Source organism: Symphalangus syndactylus, chromosome 24 (genome assembly GCF_028878055.3).
Source record: "Symphalangus syndactylus isolate Jambi chromosome 24, NHGRI_mSymSyn1-v2.1_pri, whole genome shotgun sequence".
NCBI classification, from domain to species: Eukaryota; Metazoa; Chordata; class Mammalia; order Primates; family Hylobatidae; genus Symphalangus; species Symphalangus syndactylus.
Window position 1 is genome coordinate 43,116,447 of NC_072446.2, and position 27,230 is coordinate 43,143,676.

Consider the following 27,230-nt stretch of genomic DNA (forward strand, 5'->3'; position numbering starts at 1 on the left):
GAGTTCCAAAACCAAAACATTAAAATCCAGTCTCATGTGATAACTTCACACTACACATGCCAGATGATTCACCTGGCGTCAATTCTTCACCTCCTCCTCTCCTCCCCCGACCTGCCATGACCTAGTTTGGACCCTGTGCTCTGTCCAAATGAGCAACTGAGGCACCTACCCAAGGAGGCCATGAGGATTCCTCCCTCCACAGCCCTGAACAGCGGCTGTCTACCTTGAATTCTGTGGTTTCACTATCCTTAACGAAATTGTACTTACTCTGCAAGGTCCAGGGGCTTCTGCCTCCTGCAGGAAGCCTGGCTGACTGCCCTAAATGGAGCCCTTGGTCCTCTGAGCTCACACAGCACTGCCCAGTCATGAGGGCAGACGGCCAAGGCAGCTTCATCAGTTTTGCTTGTGAAAGCCCATCTTCTCACTAGACTGCATGCTGCCTCTGGCTTTGAGGTCAGAACAGAGCTGTGTCATCTTGGGCAAGTCACTACCCCTCTCTGAGCCTGTTTCCTTATCTGCAGAATGGGGTAATTATTAGACTTACTGTGCAGATCTTGTAAGGATTGGATGAGCAAATGCACTGGATTAATTTGCTAGTGCTGCCATAACGAAGTATCACATTCGGCCAGCTGCTGTGGCTCATGCCTGTAATCCCAGCACTTCGGGAGACTGAGGCAGGCAGATCACCTGAGGTCAGGAATTCGAGACTAGCCTGGCCAACATGGTGAAATCTCATCTGTACTAAAAATACAAAAATTAGCAGGGCATGGTGGCGGGTGCCTGTAATCCCAGCTACTTGGGAGGTTGAGGCAGAAGAATCACTTGAACCCAAGAGGTGGAGGTTGCAGTGAGCCAAGATCATGCCACTGCACTCCAGCCTGGGAGACAGAGTGAGACTCCAACTCAAAACAAAAACAAAAACAAACAAACAAACAAAAAACAAAGTGTCACAATTGGCTGTGATATTAGTGCTTCAAAAGAAACCAACCCTACTGACATCTTGATCATGGACTTCTAGCCCCCAGAATTGTGAGACAATAAATTTCTGTTGTTTTGTGCCATGATGCTTCACAATTAAAACCTCACTTAAGCATCACAATGACTTTGTGCATCTGGTCATTTTGCAAATCCAATCAATCAATACTAATTGAGCACTTGCTGTGTTTCTGACACTACACTAGATACCGGAGACATAGTATAGAAGACAGACAAGGACCCGACTCTCAGAGAACTTACAGTCTAGAGACAGAAGATAGGGCAGGGCCTCGCAGGCCACTCTAAGGACTTTTGCTTTTCCTCTGCACACAATGTGGACCCACAGGATATTCTGGTGCTTCAACAATAGAAGTTATTGTCTCACAATTCTGGGGGCTAGAAGTCCAAGATCAAGGTGTCAGCAGGGCTGGTTTCTTCTGAGGCCTCTCTCCTTGGCTTGTAGATGGCTGTTTCTTTCTATGTCTTTACTTGGTCTTCCCTCTGTGTGTGTCTGCATCCTAATCTCCTCTTCTTATAAAGGTGTCCTTATAAAGGACACCAGTCATATTGAATTAAGATCCACCCTCAATGACCTCATTTAATTAATTACCTCTTTAAAGACCCAGTCTCCAAATACAGTCACATGCTAAGGTGTTGGGAGTTGGGGCTTCAACATATGAATTTGGTGCGGGGGGGAGGAGACATAATTCAACTCATACAGCATCTAAAACATTCTGCCTAGGGCTGTCAGCTGTAAGTAAGCTGTGCTTCTCTCTCCACTGCCACCAGAGCCTGGGGCTGCGGTCAGTGGCTTGGGCTGGGCCTTTAGACCCTGCATAAATCGGTCATCAGATATGAGCTGCCTAGGGAGGGGACATGACCTCAGGCAAGACTGCTCTCCTTAACTGGGCAATCTCCAACAGGGACTTTGCTGCACCACCAAAATCTGGGCAGTAAGTCCTTCTTTCCTGAGGAGAGCTGGGCACCCACCCTGCCCCTTTACTCGATACATGACCGTGGGTAAGCTCCTTGCTTTCTCTGAGCCTCAACTTCCAAAACTGGAAAAAAAATAAAATGACTTGCAGAGGGATGATGATGAGACGGGGTCATTGCTGGTATGTTTATTTAAGCAACAATTTATTTTATTGAGCACCTACTATGTGCCAGGCATTGTTCTAGGCTCCGGGGATACAGCAGTGAATAACATGGACAAAATCTAAGTTAAAGCTGACGTCATTATAGGGACTGCCAGGCACTAAACAAATAAGCAAGTAAAATACATAGCATGTCAGATGCTGATAAGTGCTGTGAAAAAGTAGCAATTAAACCAAGAAAGGGGAAGGGAGAGTGTGAGAGGCAGGGGTGCGGAAAGGGGGATGTCACAATTTTAAATAAGAGGGTCAGGGAAGGCCTGTCTATGAAAAGATTTGGCAAGGTGAGGGGGCCCTCTAGATACCTCCGAGCAGAGCTCTGCAGGCAGAAGGGCCGTGAGCATGCCCGACATGGTCCATGAATGCAAGGCCTGAGCTCAGTGAGCAAGGGGGACCTAGACTGGACGTGAGGTCAGAGGAGTGGCCGGGGTCAGCCAGGGCAGCGCCTTGCAGGCCTCTGTCAGAACTTCGGCTTTTCCTCCGCACGCAATGTGGAGCCACAGGAGTCTTCTGAGTGCAGGAGGGGGCATGACCTCACTTTGATTTTACTAACACAGGGTAACCCAGGTGACAAGATGAGATTACAGCCGGCTCCTCCCTGAGGCCCTGCTCCCACCTTCCAGCCCCGCTGGGCCCCACCCAGTAAGCCCTGCCCAAGCCGCCACCCCCTCTCCACACACACACATGCTCCATCAGTCCCACGCCTGCTTGTCCGTCAAGTCTCATTCTAGCCCTCACCTCCTCCTTTGGGAAGACAGCCCAGAGCCCCTGACCTGCCTCATCCCTCCCTTCCCAGAGAACCAAGAGGCAGTTAAGGGACAGGCCTTGGCATTCAAGTGCCAGATTCAAATCCTCCCTACTTACAATCTCTGAACCTCATTTTTCTTCATCTGTAAAATGGAGATAATAATAACAGACCATTAAAAACCCACCCTCAGGTAGTAAGTGAAATCCGAAGATTCAATTGTATAAACTGCACCACATACCATCACAGGGTCAATGAACATCAGCATTATCAGCTGGTTTGTGTTGTCCTGAGAGCAAAGACATAAAGCTCACACCGCCCACCACCACCAGAGAAAGGTCCAATGGTCACAGGGCTTGTTTCCTAACCTCCTCCCATCCCAGTCAACCTAAGACCACCCACACTTAAGAACAGGGGCTGGACCAAGGCTGGCTGCTCATCACCACCCAAGCTATGTTCACCATGTGACCACAGGGCTGTGGCATGGAGTGATGAGACGTCCTTGGGTGTGTGCCTGGCACATTGCATGAACGTCACCTGCTGCTGCTGCTGCACCCATCACGCCATGTAGGAGGATCTCCTTCCTCCTATGCTGCCCCCAGCCTATGAGAAGATGTAGGTAATGACTATGCTCACAAATATCACAAATGCTCGGTATACAGCAGGGGCTCAATAAATGCTTGTTAGAGGCAACCAGAGCACAGCCAGATGTGTGTGTGTGTGTGTTTGTGTGTGTGCTGACTGCACCATTTTCCAGATGTGTGTCCCACGGCCCATCACTTTGCCTCTCTGAGCCTCTGTTACCTCATCTGTAAAATGGGAGGACTCATGCCTCCCTGGAAGGGTGAGTGGGGCATCCCCAGGGCTCCTGCGCCTCAGTCACAGGGTGAGGTACGGCACCAACGTACCCAGAGGATATCTGGCAGGTGCACAGTAGACATAATAGTCCACATAATAGTGACAACCAGAGCCACCATAGCATCTGGCAGAGCAGACTTGGGAGCGAGCTCTTGTGAGTCACAGGCTGGGGCTTCCCTATATAACCTGGTGAGTCTTACAGGAGCCCAGTGGCTTAGAGTGGCAGATAGGGCCATGAGTCGGGCCACTGTCTCTGTGTCATCAATGATTCTGTGTTTGATAGGTTTTCTCTAGACTCAGAGAGGAGCAAGACTCGCTGGGAGCCTCTTCCCCTCTGCTAAGTTTTGAATGTGTTCCCCAGAGTTCACATATTGGACATGTAATCCCCAATGCAAGAGTGGTGACATGTAGGACCTTTAAGGGATGATTAATGCCATTATCATGGGAGTGGGTTGGTTATTGTGGGATTGGGTTCTTGGTAAAAGGATGAGCTCAGCACCCTTCCCTCTTGTTCGCTCTTGCACAGTCTCTTACCTTTTTGCCTTCCACTATGCGGTGATGGAGCCCAAGGGCCCTCTCCAGATGCCAGCTCCATGCTCTTGGACTTCCCAGTCTCTAGAATCATAGCAAAATAAATTTCTATTCATTATAAATTACCCAGTCTGCAGTATCCTGTTATAGCAGCATAACATGGACTAAGACACCATCCTTTGCCCCAGTTCAGGGCAAAGAGGCCTCAAGAAACCCACCATTTATGAGAAACTTTTATGTGTTTCCTGGACTTTGTAGGTATTTATTGACAGCTAACTGTTATGGAGCACTTCTAGCACTAGGTACTGCTCTGTGCTCTTGCACCATCTCAGACAAGGCCCCACAGGAACTCCTTGAGACAGATATTGTTATCACCATTTTGCAGGTGAGGCAATTGAAGCACAGAAAGCTTCCCAGCGTCACACAGGTAGGGTGATGGAGAAAAATCTGGAGTCTAAGTCTGAGTCCCCGAGCTTTCTGCTTAGGAGGCAGTCTAGCCTGGTAGTTAAAGCTGTGACCCCTTCCAAAGCCACCAGGGGTCAAAGGTAGGCTCTTCCCCTTTGTTCTCCTTGCCTCAGTTTCCTTATCCAAAAAATGGGAGCAATAGACCTACCTCATCAGACTGTTGTGAGGATTAAGTGAGGGCTGTGTTTACAGTGACAGGCAATCCATAATCAATAAAAGTGCACACTAGTCCTACCAGATTCCTCCTTCTCTTAGCTCAGAGGACTTCTCCCAATGTGTCTCTGTCAGTCTTATTTCTCTCTCTTGCTCTTTGCCATCTCTTCTGAGGCATATCTGTCTTGCTTTGAAAAGCTTCTCTTTGTCACTTTCCTCTCTATCTTGTTCCCTTCTGGGTCCTAAATCCTGGCTCTGAGTTTATGTGCTGCATAAACTTCAGCATAGCACAGGGCAACCCTCCTCACTGTGGATATTCTCAAACTTTATAGAAATTTCTCCTGGGGAACTGGCTAAATGCAGAGTCCTGGTTCCACTGGAGAAAATCAGATTCTATAGGTCCAGGATGGGGCAAGAGAATCTGCGTTTTAATTATTATCCTCTCCACAACCTTTCACCCTGTGACCTCCCAGGCTGGCTCTTGAACTATACTTTGAGAAGCACTGCATTTGCCCTCAGTTTCCTCATCTGTCAATTTGGAGTAAACAGAAACTACCTCCCAAGGTTGTAAAGATGAAATGAAATAATTTGTCTGGAAAGCAAACACCTTTTCTCTGTCTCGGCTTTTGTAAAATTTATTTTGTCTCTGACTTTCCCATTCTCTGTTTCTCGTGTTTTTCCTATTTCATTCTCTGTCCTATCTCTGCCTACCCTCTACCTGGAAGTGGACCCAACTCCAGAGCTGAAATGGAAAACATTGAACAGGTGTGGCCCTTCTGTAAAGGCTGGAGGCCCCAAGACCATCCAAATGGCCTGTTCAGCTCCTTCCTACTGGCACCCCAGCAGTCCCCAAGACGAAGCATCCCCACCCCTGCCAGCCCCCACAGCAGCAAAGCCGGGGAAAGATGGGGATCCATTGTGCAGGAATGGCCCTGCTGCTATGGAAACCAGCACTCAGGAAATGCTCAGAGATGATCCATCCTGGGGAGCGGCCCGGCCTTGGGGGAGGGAAAGGCCAAACTCTGCACCTTGGACTTTGCCCTCCCATTACCAGCCATGTGATGCTGGGCAAGTCACTTAACCTCTCTGAGCCCTCCTCTCCCTCACCGGGCCCCGAGCAGCAGCCCCCATTATCGGTGGGTGATAACCGCCGCTGATGAGTGAACGCTGCTCTGCGGCTTTCAAGCCTGAAGACACGCCAAATTGCCATTTGCTTTCATTACTGCAAGCTCGAAATATTCTAGTGCCAGCTTGCTGCATGACCCCGTGCCTCCGAGGGCCACCAAACGATTTCCATGATAGAATTCCCTCTCGCAGAGGTGCAGAGTCCACTCTGAGTCACTCTACAACACACACATACACACTGCACACACACACACACACACACACTAGCTACTGAGCTAAGTTGCCCATACACTCGCCTCACCCCGGTTGTGCTGCGATTCCTCTTCTAGGAAGGGAAGAAGTGAGCACAATGTCTCCTGATTACTCCATCAGCAGCACCCAATGCTCTGCAGCTGCAGAACTTATCTCATGGTGCATTTTCCTTCCTCAATGTCTCCCAGGGCACCTCCCCTCCAAGATCCCTCCCACGGTTCCCCGTGCCTCCAGGCCTAAGTCTAAGCTCAACAGCCTGACCTTCAAGGCCCCCAGAGCCAACTGTGCCCTTGCTCCACAATGTCACCCCTCTATTTGCGACAGCAGTCCTTGTGAAGGCAGGGATTCTGTTTGCCATTGTAGCTGCTGGAACCCCAGTGCCTGGGTCAGTGCCTGGTACATCCTGAGGCCAGGGGAGCAGAGGATAAGGGCATGCATGAGAGAGAGGGTGGCTACCACGTGCCACCCACCCCAGGGACATCAAGTAAGACCCTTACCCTCCTTGTGCCTCAGCTTCTCACTCTTCACAACACACAGTAACACACCACACACATATACACTCTCAAACTCACACACACACAGCAACATAAACACACATCCCACACTCCCTCATACACAGACACGCACACCATGGTGTACAAAGAGCATCGGATCCCCTGGCCATCTGGCCATCCCCTGAACAAGCTGTGCACTTTCCTCCCTCCTTACCTTTGCTCATGCAGTTTCTTCTTCCAAAAACCCACTTCCAACAAGTTCTTCCAGAGCTCTCAGGGATCCTCTGCACACGACTCCTCCCCAGTAATCAATGTAATTTCTCAGAGAACACGATAACTTGCCCAAGATCACACAAGAAGTGTGTGGCCGCAGAGCCTGTGTCAGAACCCAGGCCTTGGGGTTGGGGGGGTGGGGGGACACTGAGTCCAGCTGCTCTGAAGAGCATCCGTCTGTTTGTTTGTTTTCCCAACACACACTTATTACGCCCCAGGCAGGCTGCTCAGTGCTGGGGACCCAGCCATGAACAAGGCCAACACACGCAGCCCAGAGAAGCAGACAGATGCTAAACAAGTAATTACAAGTGTGACGGATGCCACAAAGGAAAAGCAGAGAGGGCCCTGGGAGGGGACAGTGGGGGATGCCAACATCTCCCATTTGTACAAAGTTTGCAGAAACCTTACCGCAGTGGTGGTCCTGCAGCACCTCGCATCAGAATCCCATTTCAAGCCCCCAGGCATGCAGACCCAGCACTTCTAGGGAGGCCTGTTTCTTCCCAGGGAAGGACACTGTGAGGTTTGAGGACCACAGCTTTAGAGGCCTGGGTGAGGGGGGCTGAAGGTGGTAAATGTTTTCTAAGTATCCACCACATCTCGGGCTGATTCATTTCCTGCCAGGCCACTGAGGTAGGCAGCATTAGCCCCATTTTACAGAGAAGCGAACCAAGGCCTAGAAAACCCCGGTGATTAGTGAGTATAGAAGAGGGATTCGAACCCAGGCCTGTCAGACTCCAGATCTCAGGAAGGTACTTAAAGATGGCCCGGCTCCTGGGTGCCCAGCACACAACCCTGCCAAATGGGCTTACAGTTAAAAGGGAAACCACTAGCACTCAGTGACCCCAGGTCACTGATGACAAGGTGCCACTTGTGCTTTACAACAGAGCATGTTAGTCACATGATGCTAAGTGGCTCTGACATCACAGTAGGCATCCAGCCAGGTACTTCCACTGACCAGGTGCATGGCCTCAGGCAAGTTGCTTAACCTCTCTGGGCTCAGTTTCCTGTCTGTAAGACGGGACAATGGTGGTGGGGAGGAGTTTCTCTGCCTAGACCTCCTTGCCTCCCCTCTCCCTCTCCCTCCCTCTGCTCCAGTCACACCGGCGGCCTCCCAGCCTTTCTCAAACATGCCAGGCCCTGTCCCCGCTCAGCAGCTTTGCACATGCTGTTCCTTCTGCCTGAACACTCTTCCTCCACATAGCTACATGTCTCCACTCATATGTCACCTTTTCAGAGAGACCTTCCCTGACCTCTTGGCAGAAATCACCCCCACACCACCACCCTGTATCCACCCCCCTTTATCCACCCCCCTGTATCCACTCCCCTGTATCCATCCCCCTGTATCCACCTCCCTGTATCCACCCCCGTGTATCCACCCCCGTATCCATCCCCCTGTATCCATCCCCACTTTATTTTTCTCCCTCGCACTGTCACAGCTTTGACCCCCACCTCCCCACGTGAGAATGTAAGTTGCAGGAGGGTAGAGGCTTTGTTTTGTTCAGTTGTTTCCCCAGCCAAGGCTCTTGACTAGGGCCACCCAGAGTTAACAAGCATGCATGGGCTCAAGCTAGCCAGGCCTTCTGCATTGTCATGGCCTGTGAGGCCCCTGGCAGCCCATTGGAGGGGTCTCTAAGGCATCTGGGAGGCTGGTTCTAAGCATCCCACCCCTAGCCTGGTAGACAGCGGGCATCGTCAGAACATGTCTGAGGCTGTGCTGACCTGCTGTCTGAGAGCGGACACTGCCCGGGCTTCCTGGACCACAGCAAAGACGCTGAAGAGAGGGGCAATGAATTCCCCTGGCCCCCTCCCCAAATGGCCCTGAAACTAGCAGGCAGTGGGAAACCAGCCCCAGGCTTGGCAGGGGCCTGGCAGAGGCTCAATGCCGAGGGCCAAGGGCCTGCCAACCTCACTCCCCCAAACAGCGACCAATTGTCCTAGCGGCGCCCAAGTTCCCTGAAGGCCTCCCAGCAGCCACTCTCTCACAGAGACTCCTGCTTGCGAAGGGGCCAGCAGCCTGGCTGCTTCCGGCCACGACCACAACCAAGGAGGCTGGACCAGCACGGTGGTCCGAGCTTCACAGGAGGCCCCGGGACTTCCGAGCCCTGCTGGGAACTTGCAGCCGGGTGCTTGGTGAGGAGCGAGTGAGGACAGATCCCGGGGGCGGGCCAGTTCTTTTGGCATTTGTATGCAGGTGCAGGCCCATGAACATGAGCTGGAATCTATCAACAGAAAATAAAACACTCAGGGACAGAAGCCTCAGAAGACAAACTGCTGCAGGGCGAAGGTGGCAGCCACCCCTGCTTGCTGGGTGTGCAACATGCCTCAGGCCCACTCTGGATAGGCATTCATCCAACCCTCAGACAAGGAGATGGGAACTGTGGAACCTCCATGTCTCAGAAAAGGAAATGAGGGAGGCCGTTTGCCCAGAAGAGGGAAGCTGGGATTTGAACCCAGGTCTCCTGGCAAGGCCTTGACCACTATGCTACATCCTAAACCTCCCTTGATGGCGATGAGGAGGGGCTGGTCACCAGGAGTCACGTTCCCTCAACAAAGTCTCATTGATGCCCCCCAGAGCAGAGGGTCTGAGTCCTGCTGCAAACCACCTGTGTCAGAATGGGATGCAGGGAGCTTCCTAGAAAGCCCATTCAGACCTGCTGTGGCTACATTTTTCACATGATGCTACTGGATTCTGAAGCACACTGGAGTTCAAGAACCACTGGCTTAGGGATGATTCTGACCTAGACAGAACTAGAGCTTTATTTGTCAGGACAATAGACCTTGAGAAGAGCTGCCTATGTGGGATCTGGAGGTGACAATAAAAATGGCTGTTGATTGGCCATTGAGTAGGTGCTAGATCCTCTTTTAAGTGCTTCATTCTCATTTCATCCTCAGCACAACTCTATAGAAGAAGTAATAGTATTATCTTCCCCATTTTAGAGATGAGAAAACTGAAGCACAGGGAGCTTAAGTCTGTCCCGCCATCCTGTGAGATTCATGTAGTTGTTTGGAGGTCCACCTTCCATCTGGGTGATCCCAGCACCTGCTAGTTGCCCTGTACGTGCCTGCGTACATGCCCTGTACATACCTGCAGCACTGAATATGAACTAGGCCAGGTGTGTTTTGGTGGTGGTGGGGGTCCCAGAACAGAGCTTCCCAAGGGGCAAGCTTTGGGAACTCTCCTGACCCAACTGCACCCCCACACACACATCCACCTTCCTGGGCATAGAGTCCCACTTACCCTAGTGTGGCTGAGCAAGGTGCCACCCCCTTCGTCTTCTTTGTCTATAAGTAGAACTCCTACTATGGAGCTATTAGAGAAATTGGGTCTAAATGGGGCCACTAAGACAAAGCCCTTAGGAAGGGGATAGGAGAGGGGTCAAGTTTTGGGATGCGGGTATGAAACCCACCTGGATCCACCACTTGAGCGCTACACAGCTTTGCCTGTGCCTTTCATCCTCACATCTGCCTAGTGAGGATCAGAATTGTATGTAATCATGTGAAGGTGAAATATGCAAACTGCCTGTGCACAGTGGGCCTCACTGTATGGTTGCCGGTGAAACGTACTAAGATTGGTGCCACAACCCCGTCAGCAGGACACCTCTGACCCCTCCTTCCAGGCCTCAAGCTAGGGGGTTGTATGTGCCTGGCTGGTGCTCAGGCCTCTTCAGCTGGAGCCTGGAGCGGGAGGCCTGCTTGCTGGGTTACAGGAAGATCTGAGCTGCAGAGCTGGTGCTGGCGAGGAAAGGTATTTGCATCAGATAATAGGTAAAGTGTCTTGTTATTCCATTAACTTGTGTAGCAAGGACTGCGGCAGAGGGAGGGAGCATTGGAAACCCGTAGGTTGGGCAGGGGATGAGCTCACTGACCCACAGCTAAGCCAGGGACTTCCAGGGGGGTCAGCAGCCTCAACAGGAGCTACAGGGGTGGTCTTTGGGCAGAGGGGTATGGGTGAGGCTGCCCCTCGTTCCAGAACCCTAACCTTAAGGTAGGGCCCCAGCTGGGGGCAAAATCAAGAAGCACATCCCAGGCACCACCAGTGCCAGTGCCTCCCCCTCCCCCACCCCTAATTGACCTCTGAGTCCCTGGGGCTCAGGGGCTCTGACCATGACCACAGCATGCAGCCTCCTAAACAAAAGCATAGATGCTGGAACTCCCTGGATGGGGGTTTGAATCCCGACTCCACCCTTGACAAGTTTGGTAAGTTGCACAGGCACCTAGCATTGCTGGGCTTTCTATTAAATGGGATACTACTATTACACTCATCCCTCGAGGCCATGTCATCCCTCCTCTGACAAATCCCATGGAGTCCCTGCCACGTGCTGGTGCCTTCTAGGCACTGGGAACCAGCAGGAAACAACAGGGACTAAGTCTTGTTCTGACAAAGTTTGCATTCCAGGTGGGGGAGGGTGCACATAAATGAATAAGAGAAATATGAGAAAGTGATAAGTGCTATAAAACTTGGAAATGGGATAACAAGGGGCCGGGTGTAAGGAGGAGGGGTCTTTTAGAGAATGAAGGAAGGATACTCTCGGGGCAGGCATTTGAACTAAGGCGCAGGTGACATCAACAGCCTTGAAGGGCCCCAGGATGGCCTCAAGGGACACATTGAGGAGGCCAGTGTGGCTGAAGCAGAGTGGGCAGCAAAGACGGGCAACCTCAGGATGGAGAAGAGTGGGGACTGGCCACGTAGAGCAGCATGGCTGTAGGATTCAGTTTGACTGGAAGCACCATGGCAGTCCCTGGAGGTTCAGAGCAGGGCAGGGATGTGATCTGATTTTGATGGTTCAAAGGCCTCCTGGCTGCTGGTAGAGGATGGATTGCAGGGGCCAGGGTGGTGCAGGGAAGCTGAAAAGAGGCTGGTACAGCCATGGGCATGACAGCAGCTGTGGTCTATGAGGGTAGTGCAGGGGAACGTGGGATGAGACGGTGGACCAGGGCTGGGCTGGGTTTTAAAGATACTGTCACAGGATCTGAGGATGATGAGCAGGAGAGGGAAAGGGAAGGGACAAGGATGGCACAGGTGATTGAGACTATGTGTGTTAGCAGAGGGTTTATTGAGCATGGCCCCTTGCACACAGTAAGTGCTGGTAAACACTGCCCATTGGGAAAGCATAGTGTTCTATACTAAGCACAACCTTCTAAAGGGACCAGCCCTGTTGATCAACAGAGCGGCATTTCTGGTCTCAGATTCCTGGATTGCACCAAATGACCTCTGAGGGGATAACAGAGGACTCCACGCGGGAAGGAGTCAGGCAGTCATGTTGCCCAACATGTGCATGACAGTAGAAACAGCAGGGTGACTTGTCCAAGGTCACTGGGCTTGTTAGGGGCAGAGTGGGACCCGGAAAGCAAGTCTCTTGACCCTGTAAAATGTCCTCTGGGATCCAAAGTCTGAGATTCCCAGGTGTGAGTCCTTCTCTGGACATTGGGCTTCGATAGCAGAGTCCAGCCTCAGAGCCTTGGTGCTTGCTGTTCCCCTTCCTGGAGCCTCCCATGACCCTTGGATGTCACTTGGCCTCTCTGCGCCCTCTCACCCCAGCAGTTCTGCAGAGGTCAGCTTTTAGAACTGACCCACGCCTCCCTGGGCCTGCAGGGTTTCACAGAGCAGGGTCAGGTCATCACCATTGCCTCATCTCCTTCCACAGCCAGCTTGGAAGGATTCCCCAGCCTTGTGCCAGGAGAGGCTTGCACGACTGCCAGAGCCCCACTCTGTGGCGCCATAGGCCCTCACAGGGACTGCCCTGGCTCCTGGTGGCCAAACCACACAGGATAGAACCACCTTTCCTGCTGGGACACAGCCCAGGCAGAATCCCCCTTTCTTTCTCCTGGACCAATCAGATGTGAGTCAGGGACCCTCTCATTAATAATTTTCCTCCCTTCCTCCTCCCCTGTTATGAGGCCAGGAGCAGGCGTCGACCTACATGGAAGGGGAGGAGAGGTGGAGCCAGTTGGAGCAAATGCCCAACCTGCCTCTTGCCTGGTAAGGTCACCCAGAAGCCTTGAGCCAGCAGCCGTTCCTTCCTCCATCTCCAAGGGTCTGGCCTTATGCTAGCCCCCAACTCAGGAAACAGACTTTACACTTAACCCCAAAGCAGTCCCTGCCTCACTTGGGGCCAAGTTCAGACAAGAGGCAATCAGGGACTTAACTGGCTGCCAGAGAAGGCCAGCCGCCTGGTTATTAAATATTAAGTGGCAAGAGCCTGAGAATGTATAATTGCAAATGAGACTCTGAGGCAGATGTTGCCAACAGCTTGGACCGGCGCGTGCAGTTGGGACCGACAGGGGATTTCAAGTCACTAAGCCAGGCTGCTGGCAAGGGCCCCACATTTGCTGGGCACCTGCTGGGTACCAGGCCCTGAACTGGATGCTACAGGTAAAAAGATTAATCAGACATGGCTCCAGCTTCAAGAGGTTCCCTGTCTGGTGAAGAAGTAAGCAAGGGCTCACAACCACAGGTAATCTCGGGCGTGGTGTGGGCCTCAGGGAAATATCTAGAAGGGGTTGGAGAATTGAGGCTTTAGAGTGGAAATGAGCTGACTTTGAACCATACATTCAGTCAGTTAGTCATTTAACAAACATTGGTTCAATACCTAATGTGTGCCAAATGTTGTAGATTTGGGGAAATAAAGTATTAAATAAACCAAACTCTCTCATAGTGCCTACAATTGAGTGAGAGCTTGTATGCCAAGGATGAACAAGGTTTGCACCAAGAAGAAGAGATAAAGAGGAAAGAGAGCCTGTGCAAACATTCAGAGGCACGAAGTCAAGTAGATTCAAGGTGAATAGGGAGTTCACTGTGGCTGGACATGTGTGAAAGGGAGGCAGTAAGGGAGGGAGCAAGGGAGGGAGGCGGGGAGGGAGGCGGGGGGGATGGCTAGTAGCCAGAGCCTGAAAAGCTGCCACATTAAAGAGTGTAGGTGAGTCCTGGAGGGTTTCAAAGTACAGTGCAATGCCCTCCCTCAGGGACAGTCCATGGCTCCCAGGATTTCTGAGATAGGACATAGTCTTTTTTTTTTTTTTTTTGAGATGAAGTCTCACTCTTGTCCCCCCAGGCTGGAGTGCAATGGCGTGATCTCAGCTCACTGCAACCTCTGCCTCCCGGGTTCAAGCGATTCTCCTGCCTCAGCCTCCCGATTAGCTGGGATTATAGGATTACAGGCACCTGCCACCAAACCTGGCTAATTTTTGTATTTTTAGTAGAGACAGGGTTTCACCATGTTGGCCAGGCTGGTCTTGAACTCCTGACCTCAGGTGATCAGCCCGCTTGGGCCTCCCAAAGTGCTGGGATTACAGGCATGCGCCACCATGCCCGACCAGACATAGTCTACTCTTTTAAGCAGTAAGAGGAAGCAATGAGAGGAAGAAGACACCCCACTGAATATCCTGGGGCATGCGTGTGGCTGTCTGGTTAGCCACCCACCCCCACCCCAGGCTGGGTTACTGAGCCTCTACCTAGGGAGGATCTCAGAGGAACCGAGCCCCGTCCCTTTACTCTCCCCACGCCTGCAGCCTGTGCCAGCTCCTGAACTGCTGAGAACATCCTGGGAACATAGGTGTCTTTGCCTTTGCCAGGAACTCAGTCCCTGCGGAAGGTGGCAATGAGGAGAGTAATATGAGACTCCAGACCCTTCAGGCAACAAGTCCTTGTCCAGCAAGAGAGCCAGGGAAGATTCCAGTGCAACACTTCCAAGAATGTCCTCACTGGCTGGACCTCTGTCTCCACCGCCCTGCCCGGAGCCAGGGTGGGGTGGACTGGATGAACTTTCAAGGTCATTTCCTGGCCATGATTCTATACAAAGAGAAGGGGGACAAGAAGAACTGCATGTGCATGTGAAGATGCTAAACTCCCAGGAGGATTAGGGTCCTTGAAGAGGTTCTACGAGTCTAGAGTTGCATTCAGCTGAGATTCTAGAATTCTATAGTTCGAAAATTCCGAGATTTTAGAATCCCGTGATTCTAAGACTCTTACTTGATTAGGGGAAGGAAGACATCGTAGTCATCACATCCTCTTAATAAAATTCACGCCTCTGGAAAGAACCCCACACCCATAACTCCAAAGCCAAGCAGGCTTGTTTTCCCCCTTTCTGCCTTTAAATTGTCTTTTCGCTCTTTGGTGTCTGCTCATCTGCACACCCCCCTCCACAGTCCCTCCTCCAAGCCTGGCAGCCACACATTTGCCATCTGCATGTAACCCAGTGATTAGCACAGCAGAGCAGGAGAGGAGGGTGTGGAACCCATGCTGCCTGCCAGTCAGACGACCTTAAGTTGACTAGGCTGCAGCGAGTCACCCCAGCTCCCTGAAGGGACTGAGCAGAGAAGGGAAACACACTCCTGCAGATTCAGACACACACACACAGAGACACACAAAGGAGGGCCCCAGGCACACAGACACACAAAGAAACAGAGAGAGATGTGCACACACTCACCGACAGTGCAAACAGCACACACCCACACGTGTGCAGCACTCACACACATGCAAACAAACCAGAGACAGACACACAACCCCATAGTGACATACACCTGGACACACAAGCATGCAGAAACACAGGGAAAGACATGCACAGCACACGTGGATATTTGCAGTGCAACACAGACATACACACACACTCATATACAGCCACACAGCAAAACATACGATGCATGCATACACACACATATGTACAAACACATGCAAATAAATCCAAACAAATAGACACAGATCCAGAGTTACACAGAACAACACACTCCCGGGGGGACAACAGCAGTGAGTTGTTAACACGCCTTCAAATGAGAGTTGTCAGAATCACCCTTCTCATCCCCATCTCCCACTCCCTCTCATTCATGGGACATTATTTAGGGCCCACTCTGCACACAACCTGGCACTGGGCCCCTGGGAGATCCCAGGGCTCTGACACAGCAGAGTAAGGGGAGGAGCAGTTCAGTCAGTCCCTGGGAACTCAGAGCCAGCTAGAATACAGATAGGCACTGGGTTCAGGAAACCGTTCCCAGAGCTGTACAAAATGGATCGCCTGGAAAGGTAGTGGAGGCACTCGAGTGCAACCAAGGGTTTTGGGCATCAGATGGGAGAGTGGGTGCCAGGGGAATTGAAGGCCTTTAAAATCTATTCCAGCTCTGAGAGTCTCTATTTCTATCAATTCCACTGGGCTTCAAAACAGTGGTCTTCAAAATTTTTTGTATCATATTCACTATTAGTAAAAACATTTTAAACATGTATTCCTCAATGTATGTACATCTGATACTTTTTACAAATTTTTATATATTTCTTTGTTATGTACTTCATAGAACATACACAAAAATAGAAAAATTTGAAATAATGAGATAAAGGTACACAGATCACTACTTTAAAGGACAGGTGAAACTGAAGGGAAAGTGATATAACGTTTATTAAGTCCCTCCTGTGTGCCAGACTTTTGATATATATTATTCCTTTGAATCTTCAAATAGCTCCGTAAAGAACCTATCATGATTTTTCCATTTTGCAGATGAGAAACTAAATGACAAGACAAAATCATTTCCCCACAGTCTTGCCACCTGTAGCTGCCACGGCTGGAATCTGGACCCAAGTAAGCTGGCTCCGGAGACACTGCCCACCCTGACCACTCCTATGTCATACAGGAAGCATGGAGCTGAGGAAAGACCCATTTGGTTTTTGGGAGCAACAGGCTGAGTGGAGGGGCTGCACAATTTGTCAAGAGCCCTGAATGATGGCCTCGAAGCCAGGCAGCAGGTATGATTCTCAAACCACAGGCACAGTCGGGCCAGACGTGGCCATTTCTTTCCTTTAAATCTTCACTGCTCAGAGTGCAGTCCAGGGACCAGCAGCTTCAACCTCATCTGGAAGTTTACCAGAAATGCAGAATCTTGGCCCCGCTACAAACCTACTAAGTCAGAATCTGCATTTAACAAGAATAAAGTTTGAGAAGCCCCAAATTACTTAAATTCATCTGGTCTGTGAATGTATCCCATGGGGGTGACGTGAAGCAAGCCCAACCTTGGTCATTCTTGGGGCTCTCTCCTCTCCAGAGCCTGCTCAGATCCAGGGTCTTAGAGAGTCTCTGGACATTTGAGGTGGCTTCCAGGAATCTGTCCACACTGCTTGCCTGCAGCTCCTTGGCTCCTAATCCCGCAGTGGCTCCCATCCGGTTCTGAGTAAAACCTGAAGGCCTCACCTTGGCCTGCACGGCCCAACAGACTGGGCCCTGCTTCCTCTCTAACCTCATCTCCCGCCTCACTCCTGGCTAGTTTCCCATTGCCTGGCTGCCCAGCTGCCCTTGAACTTGTCATCCCAGGGTCTTCCCGGGGTCTTTGCACTGGCCATTCCTTTCACCTGGTGTTCCTATGGCTCTCCTTCATACTTTCTTTAGGAAACTCCACTCCCTGAGTGAGACCTCCACTGCATAGAATAGCATCCCCTCCCCTTAACTCATGTGTTTATCTTTCCATCTCCCCCACTAAAATGTGAATGCCTTGAGTGCAGGAACTGTGACTACTTCATTTCCAGCATCCAGCTGAGCCCCTGGCCATAGTAGGTGCTCAATAAATATCTGTTGGCTGATGGAGGCCGTGCCCATTGTCCCACCCTAAGGGACCCCCATCTCAGTCACCCTGTGGGGCTGTGGGGTCTTCTGTGAGGGCAGAGGCCTTGAGACACAGGTATGGCTACCTGGAGCCACCATGAGGCCTGCCCTGGAGGCCTTGTCCCCTCCCCAATCCTGCTGCGTTGGGGGCAGCACCCCCTGTCCGCCTGACCCCCTCCAGCTTCTCCAATGTGCTTGCCCCCAACCTCTCCCAGTCTTTCCTGGGAATCTCTTTGGTTTTAGACTTTACTAAAGACCAAGGGGCCTTCATTTTTCTGCCTAAATCCCTGCAGCACCTGTTTACTAAGCCCAACTATTTGCTTGAAACTGAAGAGAAGAAACATAAAGAGGACAAACAGACTAATATTTTCTAACTTGGCCTGTCATGCCTACAGGCCGTGAGAGCTCAGGCCACCCATTTCCCTCTCTGCGCCTCAGTCTCCTCATCTATTCCCAGAGATTCATGGGGATAGTTACCACCTTTTTTGCTGAAGAGGGAATGAGACACAGTGAGAAAGAAAACTATAATGGTGGAATTTCAAGTATGAACCAGCCCAGGGTTGTGGGCATTGGGGCAGCAGGGTGTGAGTTGGGAGTAAGGAAGGGGACTAAGGGATTTGCTATCAAAAGATCTGGGCTTATGGCCTTTCTGTGCCACTAAGCCAATATGTTGGTCAGGTAGAGCCTCTGTTTACTCATCTGTACAATGGGTATGGCACGGCTATGAGGCTCCCATCAGGTACAGTCCAAAGGGCTCTGGGAGACTTTCCAATCCACTTCCCTCCTTGCTCCAGCAGCAGTGGCAGCATGAAGGCTGGTATGGCCAACTGCTACCCAGAGGGCATGGTCCCAATGAGAAGCTGCAGCAGCAGAGAAAAGTGGTATGTGTCATTTAGGCTTTCCCTGAGAGCCAAACCAGTTCCTGCCCAGGGACGGACACTTCCTCTCTTGGGTACAGGAATGAGGCCAACTACAGTCTTGGCTTCCCTGCCCAGGAAAGCAGCCGGGAGTTCAACGAGGACACCTGTTCCTTCAGGAAACCCAGGCCAAGCCAGGCCCTCGGGGTGGCAGAGCCTGAGCCCCTGGATCCTGCCGCCAGTGCCCTCATGGACAGAGCTGCATCCTGCTTCCTGCTCCTTCTTTCACTCTATCAGTAGTTTTTGCCTGAGGCCCTACTGTGTGTGGGCTCAGCTCCAGGTGCTAGGGAACAAAGGCAAAGAGCTTGCATGGAGCTCAAAGATCAGTGGGAGAGAGCCTCGCAACCAATCAAATGTATAACATTCATATGCTGTCAAGAAATGGAAATGCTATCAAAAAATAAAGTGGAGTAGGGAATAGGAAGTGATGGGACAGTTTTAGCTGAGTGGTCAGGACATGCTTCTCTGCAGAGGTGACATTTGAGCAGAGACCCTAAGGAAGAGTCAGGGGCAAACTAGGCAGCTAGCTGGGGAAGAGGGTTCTTGGCACAGGGAACAGCCCGTGCAAAGGCCCTGAGGTAGGCACCTGCTGGGCATGTTCAAGGAATACTGAGATGGTGAATTAACTGGAGTGGAGTGAGCAAGAGGGAGAGTGTGGGGAGACCAGGTCAGTGAAGCAGGGGATCACAGGGGGCCTTTTGAGCTGCATTGAGAACTTCAGGTTTTACTCCAAGAGAAGGAATGGAAGGCCATTGGAAGGCTTTTATTGAAGAAGCAACAAGGTGGGGAGTCCAGGAAGTAGGGAGCCAGTGAGGAAGTGACCGCACTAATCCAGGTGAGAAATGAAGGTGCTGGGACCAGAGTGTGATGCAGGTGGGAAGGAGTGGTTGGATTCTGGGTTTATTTTGAAGGTAGAGCCAAGAGGATTGGCTGGCAGGGAAGGAAGAGAAAGAGGTAAGTCAAGGAGGGCACCAAGGTATTTTGCCTGAGAAACTGCGTGAACAGAATGAGATGGAGCAGGCAACGAACATCATTCTCAGCTGCCATGCGTTGGTGCATATTTTCTCTGTCTCTCATTCTCCTCTTTACGCATTAATCCTGCCCTCACCTATTTTCAGATGAGAAAACTGAGGCTGAGACCCACTCGAGATCACACACATAGTGAGGGGCAGAGCCTGGAGTTGCATGCATATCTCTTAGCCACTGAGCTATATTGTCCCATCAGAACTGGAGTTAGGGTTATCTGTTCATTCCTTATTTCATCCACCAGATCCTTGTGTGTCTAAGACCTTTCAGCAGGCCCGGTGCTGGGCACCAGAGAAGGACCTGGAAATCATCAAGCCAACACCTCAGTAGTGATGGAGACCCAGAGAGGGCATTGTGGGGCATCCCAAGCTCATCCTAAGCAAGTAGAAGTCAGAATGTGCAGAGGTCGGGAGCAGGGGATAGGGAATGAGAGCTCCTGGATTCAAAGCCTGGCTCTGGAGCTCTGAAGGTGTGGGCTTTTGGACAAGCTCCTTAAGTTCTCTGTGCCTCAGTTTTCTCATCTGTGAAATGGGGATAAGAATGTGTCCACGTAAGATAATCACAGGGAGGCATTATGAGATGATGTGCTGAAACCCTTCAGGCCTGGGGCTTAACACATACTCCTATGTTTAGCTGTGATTAGTACTATTAGGCAGAGCCAGCACTCAAACCCAGGTCTCTCCGTGATGGCTGAGGTAATAAGCTCTCTGCCCCTGCAACACCACCAGTAGAGGGATGCCCACCCAGAAGTGTTGGGGAGGGTTTGGCTCAGCTCAGCACAGCTGGGCATGGCTCTGGGTGGAGCCAGATCCCCAGAGCCTGAGAACAGTGTTTAGGGCCCAACAGTGTGGTCCCACCCCTGATGGGCTCCTATGAGCTGCCTGCTTGCCTGCCGAGTTGCTCAATCGCTGACTTCCCCAGGAAAGCACTAATTACAGCAAAGCTCCCCTGGGTCCTGGCTTGGTGATCTGTCACAGCCCCTAGGCTTCAGAGCACTGGCTACAGTCTCTACAGCAAGCGCTGTCCTGCCCTCTGCCTTCACCCTAAGGGGAGGACAGAAACCAGAGGGATGGACAGACTAACCAACACGGAAGTTGGGGCTGGGCTTACAAAGGAGTCTCACCTTGGCTTGAATGGCAGTCTATTCAGCGGTTCTCAAAGTGTGATCCCTGAATCAGTAGCGTCAGTATCACGTGGGACCTTGTTAGAAATGCAGATTTTCAGACCTTACCTAAGGCCTACTGAATCAGACACTCCATGGCTAGGGCCCTGGAATCAGTGTTTTAACAATCCCTCCAGGGGCTGTTGGTATCAGCTCACGTTGTAGAACCAAAGCTCTGATTCCTGTGCAGCTGTGGTTGGATGGAGGCCTGTGGAGAGGTGATTATGAAGTGGGATGGATTGAAGCACAGGCTCATAGAGACCCACCTTCAAATCCAGGCTGTGCCAATTCCTTACCCTGAGATTGGATCATGGGCAGAGTGCTTCATTTATTTATTATTTTTACTTATTATTATTTTAGAGATAGGGTCTTGCTCTGTTGCCCAGGCTGGAGTGCAGTGGAGCAATCATAGATCACTGCAGCCTGGAACTCCTGGGCTCAAGCAATCCTCCCACCTCTGCCTCCCAAAGTGCTGGGATTACAGGTGTAAGCCACCACGCCCAGCCCAGTTTTTAAATTTAATACATATTTATTGACAACCTACTGTTTACTGTTGAAGACCCTGGAGCTACAGCTCCGGGACAAAACAATGGCAGTGGCCAACACTTAACCTATATTAACTCATTTAACCCTTACAAGAAACCTTTCAGGTAAGGTCCTATCATTACCCCAAAGGAAGCACAGATCATCAAAATAACTTGCCCCACGGGGCTAGTATGAGAGACCACTGGAGTGCAAGCCACTAGGATAAACTGACCTGGAGCTAGTTAGGGAGATAGACAAAATGCAATGGAGACACACAATATTAGCAGGTCGTGATGCATGCTATGAAGATGAAATAAAATAGGGAAGAGGGTATGGCATATTGGGCAGGGGTGGGGGTGACTAACAGGGTGGTCTGGCAAGGCCTCTCAAGGAGGTGGCGTGTGAGCAGAGGCCTCCTGAAGTCTCAGCTGCCTCATCTGTAAAATGAGGGAATGATTAGCTCACCCCCCCCAGGTGTGGTATGAATGTCACAAGTCTGTAAAGCATAGTAGATGCCGAACAGATGGGAATTGTTATTGTTTGGAAAACTGAGTTCAAATCCTGACTGGTTTGGCCACCCAGAGAGAGGGGCTGTTGTGAGCCTTGGATATTACCCTTACTCTGTAAGGGCCGGAGGACATAGCAGGGGCTCGGTAAGGTCACTCCCATCTCCCATCCCCCCAACCCCACTTGCTCTCCAGCCTGGTGAGCAGCAACTCTTGGGGCAGTTGGTTTCCTGGTCCAGGCTGCCTAGGAGTCCATGCTGTTTTTATTTTTATTGTTCTGGCTCCACAGCTGAGACCTCTAACTCCAAATGGCTCTTCTTGCCCAGAAAAATAGGTCGTTGGCAGCCCCAGCTTCCTGGCAGGCCTGCCTGCTGATGCCAGCCCAGGGTTACGGGAAGTGGGGAGCAGAGCGCAGGCAGGGCTGGAACCAGGTGAAGCTGGGCTGTGCAGGTGCCAGCGTGCCCCACAGGGTGGCCCTGGTCAAGTCGTGTTCTGTCTCTCGGTGCGTTTCCTCACCTGTGGGAACCCCGTGGAGTTGCTAAGGCTTCAGTTAGATAATGTATCTCAAAGGGCCTAGAACACACAAGGGTGTCATCCACCCCCCTGCAAAGGCCAAACTCCAGATAGGCCCTGCCATGCCATCATGGCTGCTTTCACATCCTTGTCACTACTGACCCCTCGTATCGGAGTTTGTTATCCCTATTTCACAGATGAAAAGACTGAGGCTCAAAATTTTTTTTTGCCCAAGTTGCATAAGTCAAATTGGCAAAATCTTGGCTTCCAAGCCCCTGATCCTCTCCTTCTCATGCCCATTTGTCTTCTTCCCTTGACAACAGGGAAGGAATGTGATCTGACTTCCGTGCAAGGATTCCTCGGGCTGCTGAGTGAGGAATCGACAGAAGGCACAAGGTGGCAATAGGGCACCCAGGTGAGAGCGGCGGAGGCTCAGACGAGGGCGGAAGCAGCGGAGGTGCTGAGAAGTGGTTTGGCTCTGGTTGTGATGAGAAGGCCCAGCAGGCAGGATTTGCTGACAGACTGTGCCCTCTAGGAGTAAGAGGAAGAGTCAAGCAGCAAATGCAGGGATGCAGCCACCCCTGGCTCCCATCTCACCTCCTTGGTGAGACCTTCCTTGATCCGTTTTCAAAATTGCAATCTATCCCTCTTATCAGCACTCCTGGGCCTCTTCCCTGGCTAATTCCCCCCACCCCATAGCACCTATCCCATTTGACAAACTAAATAATTTACTTATCTTATCAATTTGTTTCCTCCCACTAGAATGTCAGCTCCTTGAGGGCAGGGATTTTTTTTTTTTTTTTTTTTTTTTTTTTTGAGCGGAGTCTCGCTCTGTCGCCCAGGCTGGAGTGCAGTGGCGCAATCTCGGCTCACTGCAAGCTCCGCCTCCCGGGTTCGCGCCATTCTCCTGCCTCAGCCTCTCCGAGTAGCTGGGACTACAGGCGCCCGCCACCACACCCGGCTAAATTTTTTGTATTTTTAGTAGAGACGGGGTTTCACCGTGGTCTCGATCTCCTGACCTCGTGATCCGCCCGCCTCGGCCTCCCAAAGTGCTGAGATTACAAGCGTGAGCCACCGCGCCCGGCCTGAGGGCAGGGATTTTTATCTGTTTTCCAACTGTTGCATTCCCAGTGCCTGGCACCTAGCAGATGCTTAATAAATATTGTTGAGTGCATGAATGAACATGTGTGAAGGCAGTTAGATTTTAATGCAGGGCAGCCCAGACCTCCTGCTGTGCCGGTGGCTGATTCATGTCAATTATCTGCCATAATTTCTCTGTGTGGCCTCAGACAAGTTGCCCCTCACATCAGTTTACCCACGGCCCGTGGGTCTCAATGGCTTCTCAGCCTTGAGGTTGGCCAAGGATGATTTTTATGTGGACAGAGAACAAGGGTCAGGGCCCCCTCCTGGGGGAGAGGTGAGGGAAGCCCTGCTGAGCACCTTTGCCAAAGGTGCTATATATAAATAGCAGGTGGTTCAATTATTATCCTTCCCTAATCTCCAGTTTCCTAATCCCCCAGCAGGTTTGTGAGTGTGTATGTGTCTTGAGGAACAGTGAACAGCAGAGCCTTCTGGAAGTCAGGGCAGGAGGCTGCCTCTTCTCTGACTTCAGCAACCCCCATCTCCACTCCCACCCCAGATGGAGTCTGGTGACAGATTTTCCCAGGAGCCTCCCTGGTCACCTTCATGGTCTAGACCCGATGTGTCCTAAGAGTTGGAGACCTTCCCTGCTCCCACATCAGATACCAGGATAACCCCAGAACAATCTCCTTTCTCACTGGTGCCCAATTCCACGCTCCTCTCTCTCCAGTCCACCCTATGCTTGCAGAGTGGCCTTTTAGACACATAAATCAGACATGGCCCTCCCATGCTGAAAACCCTCTAGGGGTCTCCCAACTGCAGAATAAACGCAAGCTCTTTACCCAGGTGTTGGAGACCATCCCACCCTCCCCAGTCCTGCATGCTGCGCCTTTTCTCTTCCAGCCTAGCCACCTGAGGCCTTCCCCTCCTTGCGCTGGGCCCTCTTCCTGGAATACCTTTCTCCCCAAATCTTCGCCTTGCTGACCCTACTTGTGATTCAGCAACCCATGTCTCAGGGAGGTCTTACTGGCCGCCTTATCTAAATACACTCACCCCTCTCCTTCTCTAAGTTCAATCTTCCGTCCTTCATTAATTATTTCTACTTGTCCACTTACCTGTCTCCCCTAGTAGAATATAAATTCCTCACGGACAGGGACCTCGTGGTCTCCCACACCCAAAGAAATGAAAATTCCCTTGCACTTCAAATGCTGCCCAGAACCCTGTGGGTTCTCAAGGACTGTCGTCAAACACTTCACTTATTTATCAACTGCTTATGTTGCACTTGGTATGTGCTAGGCTCTTTTTAACATGTCTTACAAATATTAACTCATCAAATCCTCACAATTGAGACTCACGCTGGCCTTGTCTCATGAAGAAGCTGAGGCACAGAAGAGGTAGGGTACTTTCCAGTCCACCCAGCTCATAACAGTAGCCAGGGGATTTGAACCCAGGGAGTTCAGCCCATGTTCTCAAGTGTGGCACCCTCCCTTCCCCCCTGCACAACAGCAGGACCAGGCATTTAACCAGGAGGCTTGGGGCAGGAGGGGAGGCAGTGGTGTTACTTTGCATAGGTCTTTCACCTGGGAATCAGGAATTCAAATCTTGTTTCTACCCCAAGCTTTGCTGTGTGGCCTTAAGCAAACCTATTCCTTCTCTGGGCCTCAACTTTCTGTCCATTTACAGGGCTGGGCCTTCTCTCACCTTGTGTCATTCCTATCCTCTTAACTGCCACTGTGTGAAGCAAAATCCTCTCCCATTAGCAGCGGGTCTTGAACTTGTGTTCCTCCCACAGTGCGGAGCCTTCTTCTGCCAGGTGACCACAACACTGGCACTCCCCATCACTGACCTGGCTGCTACAGGAACGGCGTTCCCTCCAGGAAAACCGGGGTTCTGTCCTAACCCCAGGCCTCTGGCCCCGGCTCCCCTTCCCCTCATCTTCCTCAGGGCTTGTCCTTCTCCTGGAACCCAGGCCTTCAGGGCCCCGCTCTCCCACATACGCCCCGGCCTGGGCCTCCCCACCCCCTCAATCCGCCCTCCACCACCGAGACACCTGGCCAGGGGGCTTCCACCTCCTTGGGAAGGCCCCGGCCCTTCCCCTCTGGTTCCCCGCCACAGCCCCCTTCTCGCTCCCTCTCCTCCCCGCGCCTCTTTTCCAGGCGGCACCGAAGTCCTTCCTACACACACGCTATTTTTGTACCATCACTCTCTTCTTCCTCTCCCCTTCCCCCTGCGTTCACTTACTTCCTTCTTTTCCTTCACCTCGGCCCGGCTCTGAAAGGATCGGGCCCCTCCGGCCCGCACCTGCACCCACACCCAAGAGGGGCCTTCAGCTTTGGGGCTCAGAGGCACGACCTCTTGGGGAGGGTTAAAAGGCAGACACCCCCCCACCCCCGCGCCTCCACTCTCCGACTCCTTCGCCGCCTCCAGCCTCTCGCCAGTGGGAAGCGAGGAGTAGCCGCGCGGCCGGAATCCGGAGGCGAGGGGAGGTCGGCCGCAACTTCCCCAGTCCACCTTAAGAGGACGATGTAGCCAGCTCGCGGCGCTGACCTTAGAAAAACAAGTTTGCGCAAAGTGGAGCGGGGACCCGGCCTCTGGGCAGCCCCGGCGGCGCTTCTAGTGCCTTCCAGCCCTCGCGGGCGGCGCAGGTCCGAGCCTGGCAGGGACGGGGAGGGGCAGAGCGGGACGGGTCGGGGCTGGGGACCAGCCGCGCGGGCTTCTGAACTGGCACATTGTCGGAGCCGGAGGCTTGTCTAGTCCCGAGCCCGAGCGGGCTGCGGCGGCTCGCGGGGCCGCCTTCCCGGGCAGCAGCCGGGTGCCCGCGCGGGGGTGCCGGGGCCCGGGCGCCAGCGCTGGGGGCGACGCTGCCCTCCCCGGCCGGGCGCGCAGCTCGCAGCCCTCGCTCCCTCCCCCGGGGCGCGCTGCTGGCGGGCGCGCAGGCAGGCGCTCGCTCGCAGAAAAGGTGCCGGCGGGGCCGGAGCCCCGAAGCCTCCCCGGGCGGCGGGAAGACGGGAGGAGGGGGAAGGGAAGGAAGGAGGGAGGGGGCCGGGCTGCCGGGAGGGCGGGGGCAGCGGTCGGGACTGCGGGCCGGGAGCGAGCCCAGCCGCCCGCGCCGTGTGGAGCCCGGGCGGGGCAGGTGGGCAGCGGCGGGGGCGGCTCCGCGCGGCCGGGCTCGGCCGTGCTGCCCCTCGCCCCTGCTCGCGCGGTCCTCTCTCCCGCGCTGTCTGTCTCGATCTGCGCGCCGCCTCGCTCACTCCTCGCTCGCTCGCTCGCTCTCCCCCTTTTTCTCCCCCTCTCGCCTCTCTGTGTCTCTGGCTCTCTGCCTGGCTCCCTTGGGTCTGTTTCTCTCTCCTGCCGCCTCTCTCTGGCCGCCCCTGGCTTTATTTCTCGCGCGCTTGGGGTCTCTCCCAGTCTCCGTCTCTCGATTTCTCCTGGGGGGCGGGGAGGGGGGGTCTCCAAAAACCGCGGCGGCGGCGGCGGCGGCCGCTCCTAAGCCGCTCCAGGCGCCCGTTCCGGAGTCGGGGGGAGGCCCAGCCGGGAGGGGGGAAGGGGGGGAGCCTTAGTCATTTCCCCGCTCCAGCCTGCTCCCGCCCGAGCGCGCACTCACGGCCGCTCTCCCTCCTCGCTCCGCAGCCGCGGCCCATGGAGCCCGCCGGCCCGGCCCCCGGCCGCCTCGGGCCGCTGCTCTGCCTGCTGCTCGCCGCGTCCTGCGCTTGGTCAGGTAAGCACCCCCCGCTCCCCACCGCTGCACTCCCCAAATTGCGGACTCAGGCCTCTCAGACTGGCACTGGGACCCATTCGGCTAATGCCGAGCAGTAATAGGGGGAGAGACGCCTGTAACCAGGGTTATAGATGCAGAAACTGAGGCCCAGAGAGGGCCAGCGACATGCCCAAGGTCACACAGC

The 27,230-nt window shown here is 52.7% G+C and overlaps 1 protein-coding gene and 1 gene segment (V, D, J or C); one reads left to right on the forward strand and one right to left on the reverse strand.

Annotated features, from left to right (window-relative positions):
* The window catches only part of LOC129474822 (signal-regulatory protein beta-1-like), a 127,772-nt gene extending 102,109 nt beyond the window's left edge, over window positions 1-25,663 (reverse strand). The window contains 2 exon segments of the C gene segment in view: window positions 4,264-4,344; window positions 25,570-25,663. Of these exon segments, the coding sequence occupies window positions 4,264-4,324 (61 nt within the window).
* Window positions 25,576-27,230, forward strand: part of LOC129474824 (tyrosine-protein phosphatase non-receptor type substrate 1) — a 45,905-nt gene continuing 44,250 nt past the window's right edge. For 2 of the 8 annotated variants that reach the window (XM_055266593.2, XM_063633487.1), the window contains exons 1-2: window positions 26,384-26,461; window positions 26,959-27,046. In XM_055266593.2, coding sequence (XP_055122568.1) covers window positions 26,968-27,046 — 79 coding nt within the window. In that variant the 5' untranslated portion in view covers window positions 26,384-26,461; window positions 26,959-26,967. The other 6 variants (XM_055266594.2, XM_063633488.1, XM_055266596.2 and 3 more) reach the window with 5 other exon arrangements.